Genomic DNA, 19,643 nt, shown 5'->3' with positions numbered 1-19,643 from the left:
AATTCAGAAGACAAAAGAAATAATTTGGTGATGAAGGTTAAAAAAGAAATATCAACAAACATGTCAAAGCCTGCTCCTTATACAATATGGATAGGAAGGGGTTGAAACTAGCTTGTAGTTGTACCTTTTGCCTGCTTTTTGCTTTGGGCTCTTTTTATTAGTTTTTGTTGTACAACACTTTTTGCTATTTGCCAGTTGTCAGGATTGTCAATTGTTTTTGTTAATTTTACACCTTTTTATTTAATTAATTAATTATGTATTTAATTGTTTGTTTCACGGTAATCTCGTTTTGATTCCAGGAAGCTAAAATGTCTAACACATCCTGACTTTACAGGCCATGGTCACATGGCATGACTGACACAACAAAACTGTCAGCATGTGACATCCCTGGGGTATAGTTACATGACCATTTTTGGCACAATATTTAAGTGCACCTGAAGAAAGGATCAAATTGTCAGCTCTACAGATCATTTCTAGAGAAGCCAGACTCTGCCATTTTTACATTCAAGTTATGTTATTACCAAGCACATCTTCGTCCTCTGTAGCAGTGCTCACTATGTATATCTTTTCACCATGTATTTTTGTTGACTTTTCAGTCCTGTGCAATTCTAACGCTTATTTAAGAGCTGTTGTAGTTAACTGCACAGGTTGTGTTAGAGTCTGGAGGAAAGAAAACTTGGGCAATCACAGTTCTGCTGGTTGGTCTCTGTTTTTCAGGCTGGTGTTCTGGTCTATCAGGAATTTGCACCACTATTGTTCCTCCATACTGCAACACCGGCAGCAAGTGCTGGAATGGGTCCTTTTTCTCTTTACATAGCTGTATTAGGTGGCTCACCATCTTTAAAAAAACTGCTTACCTTTGCCGCACTAGATGAAATTCTGTTTGGACCATTGCAAGTTTGCCATTTTTATAGTCATACCTGTTGCTGGCTTTGAAGCTGCTCCTTTATATGATGAAATTTCATCTCATACTATGGGTGGCTCACCTCTGGTTGATTCATCTTGTCAGTAGCCCTCACTTTGAAGTTGCTGTCCACTGTGACCACTTCCAACTACTTGACACTGTGCACAACTCTTTGAATGGAGGGTTGATCTTAATTTCTGCTAAAGTTGTGCAGCCAGAAGTTGGGAATATGTTGTACAAGTTGTAGAATCAATTGTGCAGCGCATGCGTACGGTCGCCGTTCTCATCCCTACCACCTTTGCCGTCATTTCCCCTACCTCTTCATACTTAAATCATTCTTGAGGGAGATAGAAGACTTAAATGCCAGCTTAAGTGAAAAATTAAGGAAAATGTACTAAGTAATTGCAACACAAACACTGACTTAATCAGTTTTAATGCGAAAAGATGCCGACGAAAGAAGAGAAGAAGCGGGTTGCTAGGGTGGAGAAAAGAAGAGCTTCTCAGGAAGCAGCAAGCGCATCAACCTCTGAGCAAACGAATGGTAAACGTACAGAGAAAGAGTATGAAAACTATGAATGCTCAAGTCATGTGTATTCACTACACGTTATCATGCAGTGTGCCATTATTGGTATTATATAGTAGATGTTTCTGTGTTATTTGGACCCTTTCCTTTATTTTGAGAAACAGATATGTGGGACCTAGGACATAAATATATATATACAGAGTACTTACCAAACATTCAAGTCCAATAGTTGCTTTTCAGTTTAAACTACACCACTTGTAGACCACACTTGAGTACCAACTACCAGATGGGAGTGTTCCTCATTTGGTGCTTCAAAAAATGCAGACCCGGCTTCTTGATCTGATCTGATTGGAGGGTCTTCTGAAAGGGAAGTAGCTTCTCATGCTCCAGAGGGCAGTACAACTCTCACTTGCAAGGTGTTGGACTGGCCCTTTTTATTAATGTTATGGTGTCTCTGGAAGTTCTAACTTACAGGGTGGACCTCTAGCCATACCTTTTGTCTGCAAATTGCTTGTGGCTCTCCTATCAGTATTTTTAACTATGCAATAATAAATAGGTGATAATCGCATGATGAAAGGGAGTTTCATCTAAGTAAACACTTAACCTCTGCCTTCCAAAAACCAGTAGCTCTGTCTATGTTACAACATTTTTGTTTCTTTTCTTTTTTTTTCTTTACTTATAGCATATAGTTTCTTCTTGACTTTTTGTCTACTATGTGTGCAGTGCTTTTGTTTAATTTTCCTGTGGATATAGATTTTTTTTACAATGCAATCAAGTGACAGTAGGAAGACCTACTCACACTCCAAACTAAGTGATGCTTTGGCGGACTGTAGCTCACCTGAAGCACAGGTATTGGGGATTCAGGACTGGCGCTAAGGTAAAGGTGAAACTTCTGAGCAAATACAGGAAATATAATTTTCCATTAGTGGTAATGGGGAACGTAAACTGGTCAACAAGATAGAGAAGCTAGCAGCACGAGTTAAAAACCATCAGGTCTATCGGGAGAGCACTTTGTTGTGTCTGACGGAGATGTGGCTAACTGACAAAGTTCCTGATGCTAGCATGGACATTCCAGGGTTTACAATCATCTTATATTTCCCTTGGGATCAATAAAATATGTACAGTTGTGTTTGAAAGTTTGTGAACCCTTTAGAATTTTCTATATTTCTGCATAGATATGACCTAAAACATCATCAGATTTTCACTCAAGTCCTAAAAGTAGATAAAGAGAAACCAGTTAAACAAATGAGACAAAATATTATACTTGGTCATTTATTTATTAAGGAAAATGAACCTTAGTGTTCCTTATCCTTAGTGTTCCTCCTGTGCCTTTCCTCAGTATCCTCATGTGTCTCAACCTCTTTTGCCTGGCAGTTCCTCTGTCTATCATATTCCCATAAAACCTGCTTCTCAGACTTTGTCACTTCAAGGCAGATTGCTTATCTCCCTTCTGCTTTTTGACTATCAGCATAAATACCCACTGTGAAAACATCATTCGTATTCTTGAAAATGCTTCCCATCTTTCTCATCTTAACACTGAGCAACCCAAAATTGCTTGGTACATTATTTACTTGGTTGTCTTTGAAATGCTCCATTTTAACTCCTTGCCACAATCAGAAATTGAACTTTGCATCCTTAATGTATTGTGTCATCTTCCCCACCACTGAGCCAAAAAAATCTAACTGACGATCAGTCAAAAAAATGCAGCTAGGCTTTCTCCAAGGGATATTCTGTACTTTATTTACATTGTGAGACCTGAAACCACTCTGAACAGAGCGCCTTTCTCTAAATGTACAAACAGACAGGATCAATGGCTCTAACATTAAAGCATGAACAAAACTGAAACTCTCATCAAAGCTTTACAATTAGGCAGTATGTGCATAAGATTGTAAATGTGATTTAATTAGCTAATTTAAGTAAATGATGCTTCACGTTGAATTAAGTGATTTAAATTAAATGCATCCTTGTTAAATTAAAACTTTATGTACTGAGGGTTTTTTTTTTCATTTTTTCTTTGTATACAAGGAAAAAAAATCCCAATGGAACTAAAATGAAAAAATAAAGGATGATTGCCTGGAAATTCTGGGAATCCCCGGAAAGAAAAAAAAAAAAAGCCAGAATTGCTTCCAGTCTACACACCTGCATCTAAGTTTGAAGGCACTTGTGAAATGCATTTGCTACAATCAATGTGGAAAAATGCATTGTAATCTGAATTTGACAGCAAACGTTACATTACCTTTGACATGCCTGGCCACTTCAGGGTACAACAGTGCTAAAAGAATTAAGGGATGGATAGAAAACCTACTTTAATATTCAACCTCCAAATGTTATTAAAATTATAAAGTTTCTAGTAGTTAGCAATTGATGAATTTGAGATGGGAATGCATATTGCATGAGGTGCATGTACATTTTTAATTTAACAAGTGTCCTTTAAGTCATTAATTATACTGTGAAATCATTATAGTCGACGGAACTGTAAATTAATAACCAAGAGAGATGTAGCTGGGTAGAGAATTTATTTTAAATGGCTATAATGCAATGTACAGGTAACCGGGGAAAGCCCTGTATCTTCTAAACTATTTCTTGTAACTGAAAATCACTTGGTTGCCATTTGGTACATACTCTCATCTTTTTTTGTTTTCCATGACTTTTATTTTAGTCAGATACTTTGGACTTTATTAGTATTGTATATTAGAAGATGTGCAAGATCAGAATGCTGTACAGTATTTCAGTGACTCGCTCAGGGTCAGACACTGAGTTGTATTGTTGGAACTGAAGATGAAGCATATATCTAAAATAATAGTGTCAAAATGCAACAATTGTCAAAGGAACCTGTGGAACACTATTATGTTAGCTTTGCAGGGCAAATCAAATGTTGCCAAACAGCTTAATGAGAGATACAGTGTGGGCATTAGAAATCACAATGGGGGTACAGAAATGAACAGACATACCATAGCACAAGAATGCGTAAACTGCTGTGCTACCCATTGTCATGCACGAGCGCATGGGGAGCGGGTTAAGGACCCACCGGGTGCTGCGATCAGCTGCGCCGGGGGACAAGGGTGAAGTACTGACCTTTCTTCTTTTATTTCCTTAGAAGGACCAAAACACCACCGCCATAGACGTACCCGGAAGTCTACAACTCCCTCCAGCTTTCGGGGTCCTTTCTAACCTCCAGTTCCCCAAAGATGACATCATTCTTCCCATCACGCAAACCTGCTCTCCCCATCATTTCCTGTGCACCCTTATAAAATGTCCGACCCGGTTTATTTTGACTGTCTGTTGTACTGGATTGAAAACACTGACTCAACTTGCGTTTTTTTTGTCTTTACAGTATACGGGGCTTAAAACACCCCAAACCTTTATGCTTGTCCGTGCTTTTTATTACGCCATCTAAGACAGACTGAAATCCAATGCAGACCTGAGTGTTAACGTTTACAGTGCACAGTTCAATGCATATGCCTCTGTTATGTACCATTTGGCATGGGTTCATAAAAGCAATGTTACTGTCTGTGATGTGCTATCTGTTGGAATGACAAAAGCAATGCATTTTTTTACTAAAAATGCTTGTAATGCACTTATGCATCTGCATTGCATCTTTTGGAATGTCAGAGATATAGCAACTGGACAGACACACAGCCACTTATCCTTTTATTAAAGCGGATTCTTTAGTGTTTTTCAAACTGCTATTGCATGAATGCGATTTGCCCCACCAGACTGTTTGATAATTAGCAGAGCTCGCAACAACTTTGGAAACATTTGAAAACAGCACAAATAAAAAGCTACGATTTAAAAAAAGAATATCTAGGATTGTTGGCTAAATTCCTGTCACATGAGCTTGCAAAAATATAAAACTGTGCTGGAAAGTCATCAGGGACTGATGTTGTGTAAACTGACATCCTCAAGGTGACAAGATCATCGACTGCAGCCATTGAGTCTGTCATCCTCTCTGTCTAGAAGCCATGTGCTACCAACTGTTACTGAACTACTTGTTAAACAAAATGAAAAGGGGATGTTGTGGATGGAATACAGAGCATACACCTTATAGCAATGAAACAACTGACATTGCATAGAGTTTTTGCATTCAAAAAATTCAAAAATTGGCTTATGAATTATGGTATTAATTTTTTTAGAAAGAGCATTTAATTTGCATTTGTTCAAGATAGTGACCACAGCACCTGTTAGTGCAATGTGGTAAAAGTATGTCATATGTAGTAAAATAAAATTAAATGCTTTCTGAATTACGAAGCCAGAGCAGAAGAGTAATTACATGCAAAAAGCTTTGGCAGAAACAACTGAGGGAGATTAGATTAATGAGGATATATGGATGTGGACAGTAGAAGAGGGTCGCTGTCAAACATAAATTCTAACAGTAGTAATTCGCACTGCTTTTATTAGGTTTGATTGGATCTCTTCAAAAATTACAGGAAAATATTGCAAATATTATATATTTTATAACCACTAGCTTACTTTAATGCAGGATAAGCTAACCAAATACATTTAACAAATTGAGTGGTCACTCATATTTATAAAATGCCTTATTTTGTTATGGCATGAGAAAGTGCTTTGTGTAGCTAGTTCAGTGCACTGTTTCATGTAATAAAAATAACAGATCTACATATGAAGAAAAACATTTCATCCCCAGCTGACAGATCTCTGCATATCGATACCTGTTAAAGTGGTGGACAAAGATCCAAAGTGTGTTTTTTTGTGAATGTAAAAGAGAAAAAATCAGTCCAGTGAAGGAACATCCATTCATTATCCAACCCGCTATATCCTAACTACAGGGTCACGGGGTCTGCTGGAGCCAATCCCAGCCAACACATGGCACAAGGCAGGGAACAAACCCCGGGCAGGGCACCAGCCCACCGCAGTAGTGAAGGAACATTTCCAATTTATTTATTATACAATGAAAAAATACAGATGTCCCCAGACTAATACTCAATGTGGAGAGCAAGTCAGGAGACTCTAATGTGCACCTTCTTGACAGTAAGTTGTGCATGTGTGACTTACTGCCAGAGGTTATGAATGTCTGACGGCTACTTATATCGTACCAAATATCCATCTCTTGCCTTAGTACATTACATAACTTCTGCAATATACTCCTGGTTGAGATGACAGAAAATGTAACACCGGGCTGCCCTTGTATTAGAGCCAACACGATAATGTCAACACTGTGAAAGTAAAGAATAATGCAGCAAAGAAATCCTGCATTAGATATTTCACATGACCAACTTTTGTAGTCTATGATACACAGTACCATACCTCTGAGGCAATGCCACACCACACTTTACTGTTGCATAATAGTGTACACTGCAAAAATTGAAATCTAAGCAAGTGAAAGGTATTTATATCATGACATTAAATCTTGTTTCCCTTATTGTGAAAATTATTGAATTATCAGAAAATTTGTATTCACAATACATATATTTCTCTTCTGGTTCGTCCTGCTTCCTCTTCAAAACTGGTCCTGCCCACATGCAGCCCACACGGCATTTCTCGATTCTTATTCGTCCTCTTCCAAACCCTTCCCCACGCTGCCTGTGGCCTCCCATACACCCCCAAACCGATTTTCTCGAGTCCTATTCCTCGTTCAGAATACCACGTTCCCCGCTTCTCTCTCATGACCCCATTGGTGTCACGTCACTGCCCGATATCTACATAGAGATAGAATTACTAGATGCCACATGACCAGCAGCATCGTACGTCGTCACTGCCATATTGCAAGTGCCATTGCTATGCAGTAAAATAATGAACAATATGCTGCTTGGGATTGTACAAACCGCTGTACACTCCAAACCAGATCCTGGGGGATTACATTTCATAGTTAAAGCTGAATAATTGTTTTGGTTATATTTGGCCATTAGAAAATTCAGTTTTATAATCTTAGTAGTTAACGTCACCTTACAATAAATTAAACAACATTAGTAAAATTAAAACAAGAGAATTATAAATCAAAAAGCAATAATTAGCAAACAAACAAAGATAACTGGCAGTAACAGTGCAAAACTCACAATTGGTATGCCAGTTTGAAAAGATAAGTTTTGAGGGCAGTTTTAAAATGTGTTATTGAATCGAGCTGACGTATATGAGAGGGAAGAGAATTCCTGAGTTGAGGAGCACTATGAGAGACGCTCAAGCTCCCATAGAACAGAGTTTGATGTGTGGTACAGAAATTAGAGCTGTAGATGAGGATCTGAGTGAGCAAGAGGAGTGTAAGTCTGTAGGAGATCAGTGAGGCTGTGGAGAGCTTTAAATCTTAAGAGCGGTATTTTGTATTGTATTCTGTAATTAACAGGGAGCCAGTGACGTTGAGAAAGAATAGGTGTAATATGTTCAGTGGATTTAGAACAGGTTATTATCCTGGCAGCATAATTTTGAAGAAGTTGTAATGGATAAGTTTTAGTGGAATAGCATTACTGTAATATGTGAGGTGACTAGGGCATTGATCAATACTTCAGTACTGTGCTGCGTAAGAACAGGACGTCTAGAAATGTTTCGGAGATAGAAGAAGGCAGTCCAAGAAATGTTACGTATATAGGAGGAATTATTTAATAATAACAATAATTATTATTATTATTTAATAATTGTTATTATTAGTGTATAAATGTTTATAAATAATTGCATGTAAACAATTTGCCAAAATCTGTTGTATGTAAACGATACTGTTTTAAACATTATTGTTTTTCATCAGAAAACTCGGTTTCCATGTCTACCTGTATTAGTTTAAATGGCACTTTTGCCACTCACGATAGGGCGGACGCGCTGACATATCGTGTCAACTGGGCAAGACAGTGAATGCGGCGTCTATCTATATATGTCTATGGATATCTAGCCTGACCGCGTGACCTTTCACTTCGGCCATGTCTGTGCCTGGGAGTCTTTTCTGTAGCCTGCTACAGGAAAGTACTCTCACGATCATTGGCATTGGTTTCTCTCCTTGCTATTGGTTTCGCTTCTTGCTATTTTCATTATACTGCAACAGTTGTTTCCTAAACCTTTGTTATAAAATGAACAATGATATCTTCTCTGTCGACGGGTTTTTGTACACCATTATCTGTATTCTGGGATCCGGCAAATGCCTGCTTTTATCAGTGGGTTATTTCTTGACACAAGCGGTTGATGAAGGCAATGCACTCTCACTACGACATAGGGCAGTACATTTCGTTCATCTGGAGTTTATAGTGGTGAAGCTAAAATTCAAGCTCTTTCTGAGATTAGATTTTTCGACTCATTATCTGTCGTCTCAAGCAAAACATCTATTCACAACTGTGTCTTTCGAGAAGTATTTCCTTCTTCTTGAATTCTGAATTCCTCTCTCACCGTTTTCCGTTCCTATTCTTACACCGCCGCATGCTACGGCGGGCGTCGGCTAGTTTACAATTATTTAGCTTACTTTAACACTAGAATCCCTGAATCCTACAAAAAAACTCGTAATTCTGGCCCACCTTAAATCGCTTCGCACATCTCCATCAGATTTGTTTGTTTTGTAAAATTTGTCGATGAGCACAAGCAGCCTGCTGTCCCATTCCCCGCCTTGATGGAGCTTAGCTCGGGCAAAAAGTTCTCCCAGCTCAAGCCAAAGCTCCTTATCTTCATGTGAGCTGCCTGGAGTTGTATAGGATAAATAATACAGTGTATCATTATTTGTAACACATGCATTTCATGTGTGTCGTGTCTACAAAGATCTGGGTAAGCATAGGATTAAAGGAAATGCGAGGCAAGAAATGCTGAACACATACCTAAAGCAGAAACTTTTTCCATGCTATACTAATAATGACGTGAAGTGTATAATGTGTGAATACTTTAGTCCAAATATCAAATAAACACGTGGGCTTTTATATAACCAAAGTAAATTAAAAAAATTGACATTTGAGCAGTAACATGTAAATTGAAGTATTTTTTTTCTTGACTCACATTTCCTTTCATGCTACACTTAGCCGGATCTTTGTAGACATGGAAGACACAAGAAATGCATGTATTTCATATAATGATATACTGTATTATTTATCCTATACAGCTCCAGGCACCCCACACGCAGATAAGGAGCCTTGGCTTGAGTATGGAGAACCTTTTCCCCGAACTGAGCTCCATCAAGGCAGGGCATGGGACAGCAGGCTGCTTGCTGCTTGTGCTGATCAACACATTTACAAACAAAAGACGCTGATGGAAAGATGCAAAGGTTTTTAAGGTGGGCTGGGATTACAATTTATTTGAAGTCTTCAGGGATTCTAGTATTAAGAAATCTATTCAAGTAAATTTTGCTTACCCTATTGGCTGATTTTATTTTGCTAAATAAAAGCGAAACAACTCCTATTTAAAGTTTTCTTGTCTAGTTTTTGCAGTGCAATATTTTGCAAAAGCAAATGAGATTATTGAAAATATAAACAATAATGTTTGGCAGCCATTTCCACTAAGGAAAGTGTGATACACATTGTGGTTGGACACCAGGTTTCTGACAGAACATTGGAAAAAAATTCTAGAAACATTTCCATTATAATTTTAATAGCCCGGTGATTCCATTACACACATGCAGTATGGTATCAAAGGCAATCTTTGATCTCCAATTATGAAAAAAAGGAAAGGATATGGAAACTCCTTCTTTAAAAATTGAAAAAAAGGTTACTGATATTGGGTGTCCATGAAAGTTAGTAAAAAATTAAAAATCAATAAATATTAAACAAATAACTGCATAAAAATGAAGAGAAACATTGTTACTACTAAACATGTAAAATATGGATATCAAACAAATGGCTTTTATCGCTCCCAGTTCTGTCATTCATTTATGGCTTGATAACTGCTACACTAGTATATAATGATATACAGTATACTATAATATACTATAATAATATAATAATAATATTATTATTATATATTAATAATATATAATTATTATTATATATTATAATAATATACTATAATATACTATTTGATATATATCACACTCATACAGAAGATGGATTAGGCCATTGATTTTTTTTTTGGCACAATTATTTATTTTGAAATACTTCCACATAAACAATACCAAGTGGGGTTATAATATTGTGAAATTTATTGAATACTTTTAGGGACACTGTTCAATCCTGTTGATTAAATTTTAAGCATCACGTTATGCAGTCTTGCCAACACAGAAGTGAACGCTTCAAGTTCATCCATAAGGTGAGTTGTCAGTTGAACACTGAAAAACTAACAATACCTAATGCATTTTAAATCGATAATAGAAGTGTGAGAGGTGTCACAAGTAAAGAAAATATGTTTAATCTTTACTGGCAACATAAATGAATTTCCTGTTAAAGATGAGAAAGTATGACCTGTTAGTTACAAAGCCAGAAGTTAAGGATGTTGAAATTCTGTGCAGAAACATCATGTAAATGTAGTAAAAAGTGGCAGGTAAAAAACAATTTACTGAACAAAAGGGAGGCTGAGCCTTCTGTCCCACACAGGCACTGACTTATTCAAAGAAGGAACACTTCAGATTTATCGGAGAGAAATGTATTCTGACCTTCCTAGAAAGTCTGTCGGGTAGTGTTAAAAACAGTAATGGAAACGGAAGGAAAAGTCTACATTCATCTGAATAGTGGTGTGTCACTCTGGCATCTACAACTAGACTAAATATATGTTTGAATTAGTCATAAGAAGAAGATAAAAAAAATGAAAGTCAAAGTGGTAGTAATATGCAATTCTTAGTTGACTTCAGACCATTAGCTAAAGGTTTTAAATTCAGTGCTCATTTAATGTCAAACCTCTGATATTGCAATGGATGAGAACAGGAATTTGTCACATTTGTCACCATGTCTTCCCTTACTTGAAGAAAAAGAATCTCCAATATTTCAGAATCTCTCCAATCTTCTTTTAAATAGCTGAGCTTGTAAAAACAAATAAGCCAACTTTCAGAAAGTGACTGAGTAATTCATAAATGCTCACACATCACTGCCCACATTGATTTTCACTGCTTGCCTTGTGTCAGTCAGTCCAGCACAATTTTTGTGTAGCCATTGTGACTTTGGCCCTCTCGATTTTATTCACACATGAGCAGATTTAAGAATTTCTTGATAATTCTTTTAGCGACATTGCCTTGTCATGTTTTTCAAAATTGTCCACATAAGCTTTTGACCCTGCAATCTGTTGGTGAACACCTTGTCTAAAAAGTGCTACCATTAAGAAAAACAAAAAATCTGGCCTTTATTAAATTTTAGGCATTAATTTCTAACACAATTAGTTGCACTGGCAGACTGGTGCACAGCCTAATAAAGAGTAGATGACTTTGGTGAATTTTTAAATTCTTATAGAAAGTTTTCATTTTAAATACTTCATGGATTTACTACAGCTGTGTTTTAAAGTGACATGATTGGTTCTATCGGTAATATGTTATGGATGCCTTTCAAGCAAATATGACAAAAGAATACAGCATTCAGAAAGATTTATGCAAAAATGGTCCTCTCAGACACTTTAAACTTATTCAGTTATGCTATTTAAACTATCCTTGCTTCCATTCTGATACTTTAAGGGGAATTATACTTACATATTATTATTGACTGAAAGAATCTGGAAAATGTGAGTATTTTAATATTAGAAGAGGACTGTTAAATACATTGTTCACTGGCATTTGACAGTTCTGAAACTCGAAGAATGTAGCCCTTCAAGAAATTTATTTGAAAAAGATTATTTAAATTTAATTTATTTTGTAAGAGTCTGTTACTTCTGACTCAAGAATGAGACATAAAATAGTAAAAGTTGTTTAGTTCCATGCACTATTCCAGTCATTAGGCCTTGTAATACTTACTGGATCTTCAGAATTAATCTAAATGATACTTTTCAAATCATGCACATCTTGTATGCTTTTAGCATGTGTTTGACTTCATTGCATGCTTTTAAGTTAAATGTATGGAATTTATTATAGATTGATGACATGTTGATTTGAGATTTTTATTATACTTTCCACAGCAATATCTAAAGTGATGGGATGGTGGTATAGTGTTTAGCACTGTCTTAGTTAGTCTCTATGTTGTATTTGCATGTCAGTATGGATTTTAGAAGGGGATTCTAATTTTCGACCACATTCTAAGGATGCGTAGGTTTGATGAATTAATGATGCCAAACTGAGCTGTGTCTGCCATGCAATTAACTGGCATCCCATCCAAGGGTGGTTCTTGCCATGTCTGTGTAATTCTACCAGGAGAGACTCTGGACCCACATCATTCTATACTGGAATGAGTAGGATTGGAAAATGAATGTATGACATCATAATAAAACCGCACTGAAAGAGAAAAGTACTTTTTAAACATAGCAGCTGTGTTAACATTTGGAAAATTCAGTATATAGTGTGAAAATGATTTACAGAAAACATGAAATATTTAGCTAAATATATGTCATCCTTTCAAATAAACTTTTATTTCTTTACCTGAGACTACTATCTTGCATTTGTGTTTTGAGTTGTTTGACTTAGAATTTGTTCATCATAAAAAACATACATTTTAATAAGAGCAAACATCTGAGCACAGGATAGCTAATCACTTTCTTTACAAAAATGTGACTTAAAGTATCCAAAATAATACATCTAGGGATCTGCTTTTCTATATTATCTTCTTCTTGTAAGGCTTTTACTGGTTACATGTGGGGTCATTGTATCGGACCAGCCTCCTCCACTCTCGTCACTTGTATACTTCCTTGCCTGATACCCCTTTCTCCCTTTGGTACACGTTTACACAGTCTATCCACTTTCTCTGTGGTTGTCCTCTTTTCCTCCACCCTGACATCTTTGTATCCTTTATGCTTTTTTCCCCACCTTGTTCACCTCTCTTCTCTTGATACAACCATACCACTTTAAAATTCTTTCCTGTATTTTCTTTGAGATCTACTCAACTTTAACTGCACCTCTTAATCTCTCATTCCTGATCTTATGAAGCCTTGTTACTCCACACATGCACCTCAACATCCTCATTTCTGTAGCATTCATTTTCCTTTCATGCACCTTTTTAGCTGCACAGTTTCTGATCCATACAACAATGCTGATCTAAACACCGTTTTATAAGCTTTACCCTCAGTCTTGAACTGATTTTTTGGTCAGGTCATATAACACTTCCAATATCTTTTTCCAGATTGAATTCTATGGTTTATTTCTAGATATAGCTCTCCATCCTCCGTAGTTAGATAGTTTATTTTTTCCAACATTTTAAGCCATTCCCCTGGAGGTTAACTTCTTCATCTTGGTCTTGACCCGTAAACCTTAGGTATTGTATCTTTTTTTCTGCTAATCCTAAGGCCTCTAGCACTTCTCCATTCCCCCAGTTTCCTTTCCACAATATCCTTAGTGTTTACACATTTCACAAAGTCATCAGCAAATAGCATGCACCATGGGGCCCGATCTGTTATTCCCCTAGCAATAACATCCATAACTAGAGTAAAACATTTGGGCTTACTGAGGTCTCACTCACATGTCTTTAACTATCCGTACATAATTCTCCAGTGCTGCCTTCATCCACGTACAATTCCACATTTCTTGCTGGAAAACTCCATGATATACCTTCTCTAAATCTGTACATTCCATATATACTTATAATTTCTTTTCAGAATACAGTTGTGTAAAATCTACTAAGCTTCCAACCTTGCCCAGTCTTACCTGGAAAACGTATTTTAGAGCAATGGCCATCATCAACATTAGGAATATTCTATAGTATATATCTCAGCTCTCCCCTTACTCTTGTTTGCTTAGACTGAATGGATTTGGATCCTTCAGCCTGTCCTAATTGTGTGTGCCAATAATGAGTTGGATAACTCTTATCTGGACATTCTCTACTGTAATTACTGTACACCCTTCATGTATTATGGAGAGTGAAACTGCATGCAGAATGACAGAAACTGTGAAGTTATTTTTTAAGGGAAAAGAGCAAAGTAATCATCACTCAAAAATAGGACATTTTGTGTCAGAAGTTTTACTTTCTGATGTGTTTGTACATCTCTGAGCAGTGTAAATATGCCAATTATTTTTGCACATTTACTTTAAAATCAATGCTAAAAAAGCAAATTTAACACAGAAAGATAACATCTGTCAAAAGACACAAGTAGTTTTCTGTCAGGTTGCTTGGTAATGTAGCAAATTGTTAAACTTTTAAAATACAGGAAAGCCAAACAGCTCAAAGGGAGGGTGAAGGTATGTCTGACATTTCATGCAGAATTGTAAAAAACATTGCCACTGGAACAGATGAACAGTATGACACATATCCCACATATTAGTTGCTATGAATATGTTTTGCAAATGGATGTTGACAGATCACAAATGAGCTTTGTTATTTGTTACTTTTTTACCAGCTTTGTTGGTTTTGACAGGAGGGATAAGAGATTAGATAAACATCCTCTTACCTGCTGTGCTCGTCGCTTGTCTGCTCTCTGATTTTGATGGTAAATACGGCTAAAGTTGGACACAATAACTGGAACAGGCAGAGCGATAACCAGAACACCACTCAGAGAGCAGATGGATCCGAAGATCTTACCAGCAATAGTGTTAGGAACCATATCTCCATAACTGAAGGACAGAAAGGAAAGGAAACAGAGAAGTAACATTAATTATGTAGTAAAGGTATGAAGTGGATGCTCAATCATTTTCCTTTAACACTACATTATGTAAACATTTCACTGTTAATAATATTATCAACCACAAGAAAAGAAAATCTCAACTGATAACCATTTTTGCCCATCAAAAAACAAGCTTATTTTTCTGTATTGAACCACATCACTTTAAAGATATAAATATATATTTTGCAGCTGTTTATGCTAATGTTTTTACAGCTGGAATTTAATTAGAAACATTATGTGTTAGAGTGTAGTCCTTAGGAGCTATGGCACACTGCCTTTAATGCAGAGTACAAATGTAAATTGGTAAAAGCAAGACCACAGGAGCAAAGCAGGAAGCTAAGCACTCTATCAGAAGAAGCATTTGTTGTGGTGCTTCTCTTTCTTTATATTAAAAGGATAACCCCTCTAAAATGAAATATATGGACCTAACTACAATCACATACCTAAATATACAGTCTACTTCTGTCTGGCAGCTAACTGATAATGAGGATTTCGGGAAATCAATCTCTTCAATTAGCGCCCTGAGATAGCGCTTGGCATCTGCTCTCTGCACACTAGGTTAGCCATTATATTCATAATTAGATTGCAGGTCCCGGCAGCACCGCAGTGCCTCCAAACCCCATTAATAACAACAACAGGGAAATGAGAGTACAGTTGAAAAATGCCATAGGCACCAATTGCCTTTTCAAGTGGCCTTCAAGCAAAAGCACACACCATACAATATAGATAAAGAAAGTTGTGTTACTTACAAAATACTTAAGTTAGAAAATGGAATGAAGGAAAGTACTATAGTAAATTATTTAAATAGTAAATACTGAACTACATAAAAATATGATGTATGAATGCCTAAATATCTAGATTGCAAGTGCCATGGAGGACAGATGGGCATCCCGACTGGGATGGAGACAGAGTTCTTGTCCAGACTGGACGCCATAATGGAAGGGCTGTAGGACTGGAGAAACAACCCAGCCAGAACACCCTATGATCTTCATCCTGGCTGGGACTGGTTTGTAATGAATGGACTGGCTGAATGTGGACTTCAGGAACAGTTCATACCCCAACACAGAAGGTAGCAGTGTTCCTCGAGGCTGATCCCAGTTAGGACACCCACAGGGTTGCACAGGAAATGGAGTGTGTAAGTGCAGCCCCGTCAGGATCCTTGGGTGCTGACAGAGAGTGCTGTCAGTGGAAGACAATAGTGGTTTCCATGTGACCCGGAAGTTCTCCCAACATGCAGTGTGGTGACACTGGAAGAGGTCCTGGGTCTTGCTTGAAAAGAAGCCTGCCACTTCACATCGGGGAGTCAGAATTGGGAGGCAGTGGATGACATTCTTGGAGGAAGGAAGAAGAATTTGAAATAAATATTGTATTGGCTATTTATCTTTTAATGAGTGATTATTTTGAAGGTGTGGCTGACAAATAAATGTCTTTTACTTAAATCCAGAACTTTGTTGGGTAACACTGTGTCTGTGGTTGGGAGCTCAAGGGCATCTCCCAGTGGTTACAAGATCTATCTATCTATCTATCTATCTATCTATCTATCTATCTATCTATCTATCTATCTATCTATCTATCTATCTATCTATCTATCTATCTATCTATCTATCCTACGCCACAAAGTAAAACGTTTTGGCCTATACAGTATATTGGGGCACTAAGTGGTTATTTTCTGTTAGGGAGAGATAAAGAGATTGAGTGGAATATTGAGCTCCAATAGTCCAAACCTTGTGACTGATTCTATGGAGTCTGCACGTTTCCTTGTGTTTAAATGGGTTTTCTCTGGCTAATCTGTTTCCTCTCAAATCTCACAAATCTCAAAGACATGTCTTAGACTGGTTCACAAAGCTAAAATGATCAGTGTGAATTTGATGAACTAAACACACTCTGGCTCTTCCTTTGTAGCCTGTGCTGCTAGGATAAACTCCAGCATGTAACAACCTTGTAATGGAACAAGCAAAATAAACTTTTCTTTTTATTTGCCAGACTCACATATGTCTTTTTCTATGAAACTCTGCCTCTAAGTCTAACATCCCAGAGTTGTATTTTGCCTGGTGCAAATGACACTGGTATTTGGTAGGTATTTAAAGAAGAAGTTAACTTTAGGGCTAGTAAGAAATTTGTTTTTCAAACTACAAATTCTGATGTCCTTCTCTAATGCAGTTGCCCATCTTGGCCTTCCTCTTCACTCTTCACTCAAGACAGTAATAGACATATTTGTATGAAATTTTCGGATTCTTGACAATCTACCATTGAATAACCTTAATTCTGCAAAAAAACAAAACAAAAAAAAAAAAAAAAGTAGATGAACATGTTTCTTGAGAAAGCTGTTTCATTTTGGCCATTTCTGAACCCAGAACTTTAGGAATGCCAGGACCTTGCAGCACAAGTGAACAGAACAACAGGTTTCATTGGTGCTAATGAAATGACTAATAACTAATAACATGACTAATTAAGAATAAGCTAAAAGAGTTGACCATTAGGACACTGAAGGAATTGCTGCTGAAAATTGGGCTTGGCAGCCATATATGAATAATAAATTAAAAAACAGTCATTTCAAGCAGTAATAGCCATTATTCACATTAGTAATGTCAGCTATATTTCAAAATTCTTTTTAATGATATATTGATAAAAAGGTATCAGTTTTTATCAAAAATATGAAAATTTGTGAGTGACCCAAAACTTTTGACAGGTTATATATATATATATATATATATATATATATATATATATATATATATATATATATATATATATATATATATATATATATATATATACATATATATATATATATATATATACATACATATATATATATATATATATATATATATATATATATATATATATATATATATATATATATATATATATATATACTGCTCACAAAAATTAAAGGAACACTTTAAAGAAACACATTAGATACATTAGATCTCAATATGAAGTTGGATATCTATACAAATAACGACAGGGCAATGTCTTAGGAACAAAAGGATGCCAAGTCTTTTAATGGAAATAAAAGTTTTCTGCCTACAGAGGGCTCAATTGTGTAGACACCCTAAAATCAGAGTGAAATGAAGATGTGGCAGGCTAGTCCATTTTTTCAAAAACTTAATTTCTGCTACTCAAAATTCTTTTCAGTATCTTGTGTGGCCCCCACGAGCTTGTATGCATGCTTGACAACGTCGGTTCATGCTCCTAATGAGACGACGGATGGTGTCTTGTGGCATTTCCTCCCAGATCTGTATGAGGGCATCCCTGAGCTGTTGTACAGTCTGAGGAGCAACATGGCGCGCCTAATGGACCGAAACATAATGTCCCACAGATGTTCTATTGGGTTTAAGTCAGGGGATCGTGAAGGCCATTCAATTGTTTCAATTCCTTCATCCTCCAGGTACTGCCTGCATACTCTTGCCACATGAGGCCGGGCATTGTCGTGCATTAGGAGGAAACCAGGACCTACTGCACCAGCGTAGGGTCTGACAATGGGTTCAAGGATTTCATCTCAATACCTTGTGGCAGTCAGAGCACCATTTCCTACGCAGTAGATGTCTGTGCGTCCCTCCATGGATATGCCTCCCCAGACCATCACTGACCCACCATCAAACCTGTCATGTTGAACGACGTTGCAGGCAGCATATCGTTCTCCTTGTCTACTCCAGACCCTTTCACGTCTATCACAGCTGCTCAGGGTGAACCTGCTCTCGTCTGTAAAAAGTACAGGGCGCCAGTGGCAGACCTGCCAATTCTAGTGTTCTTGAGCAAATGCCACTCGAGCTCCACGGTGCTGGGCAGTGAGCATAGGGCCCACTACAGGACGTCGGGCCCTCAGGCCATCTTCATGAAGTCTGTTCCTGATTGTTTGGGTAGAGACATTCACACCAGTGGCCCTCTGGAGGTCATTCTGTAGGGCACGAGCAGTGCTCAGCCTGTTCCGCCTTGCACAAAGGAGCAGGTATGGGTCCTGCTGATGGGTTGAGGACCTTCTACGGCCCTGTCCAGCTCTCCGAGAATAACAGCCAGTCTCCTGAAATCTCCTCCATGTTCTGGAGATTGTGCTGGGAGACACATTAAACCTTCTTGCTGCAGCACGTGTGGATGTGCCATCCTGCAGAAGTTGGACAACCTGTGCAACTTCTGTAGGGTTAAGGAATCGCCTCATACTGCCAGTAGAGATGATTACTCAAGCCAAAACTAACACGAGTGGAAAACCAGCCAAAAAAGATCAAGAGGGAGAAACTTGAAATGACCTCCACATGTAAAACCAGTCCTGTTTTGAGGGTTTTCTAATTGTTGCCACTTTAGTGCACCTGTCGTTAAGTCCATGAACACCAATACAGCTGAAAGTGATTAACAATGACCTCAGCTGCTTAACCAACCAGAAAATTATCAGACAGGTTTAATTGATTTCATGCCAGGCCCAATAAAAAAAGTGTTCCTTTAATTTTTGTGAGCAGTGTATATGGAGGGCCCACAGACTAAGGGGGAAATTCACTTTGAAATTAGGCACTACCAGGGTGTGAATTTCCCCTTTGCTCAGTCAGTGGCCCAATTGGATGCCAGAATGGGACATTTACAATGAGAATGAGGAATGGCACATGAAGAAGGAGAAGTCCTACTTGATGTTGTAGGGTCTCTGCCCTC

At 37.4% G+C, this 19,643-nt stretch overlaps 1 protein-coding gene across 3 annotated transcripts in view; it reads right to left on the bottom strand.

Annotated features, from left to right (window-relative positions):
• kcnd1 (potassium voltage-gated channel, Shal-related subfamily, member 1) overlaps window positions 1–19,643 on the bottom strand; it is a 275,333-nt gene that overhangs the window by 113,737 nt on the left and 141,953 nt on the right. For all 3 annotated transcript variants that reach the window (XM_039775278.1, XM_039775279.1, XM_039775280.1), the window contains exon 3: window positions 14,787–14,949. In XM_039775278.1, the coding sequence (XP_039631212.1) occupies window positions 14,787–14,949 (163 nt within the window). The remainder of the gene's footprint in view (window positions 1–14,786; window positions 14,950–19,643) is intronic.

The sequence above is a fragment of the Polypterus senegalus genome, chromosome 13, assembly GCF_016835505.1.
Source record: "Polypterus senegalus isolate Bchr_013 chromosome 13, ASM1683550v1, whole genome shotgun sequence".
NCBI lineage: Eukaryota > Metazoa > Chordata > Cladistia > Polypteriformes > Polypteridae > Polypterus > Polypterus senegalus.
Note: the sequence above shows the minus strand (reverse complement) of the source record. Positions and strands in the feature narration are given on the sequence as shown.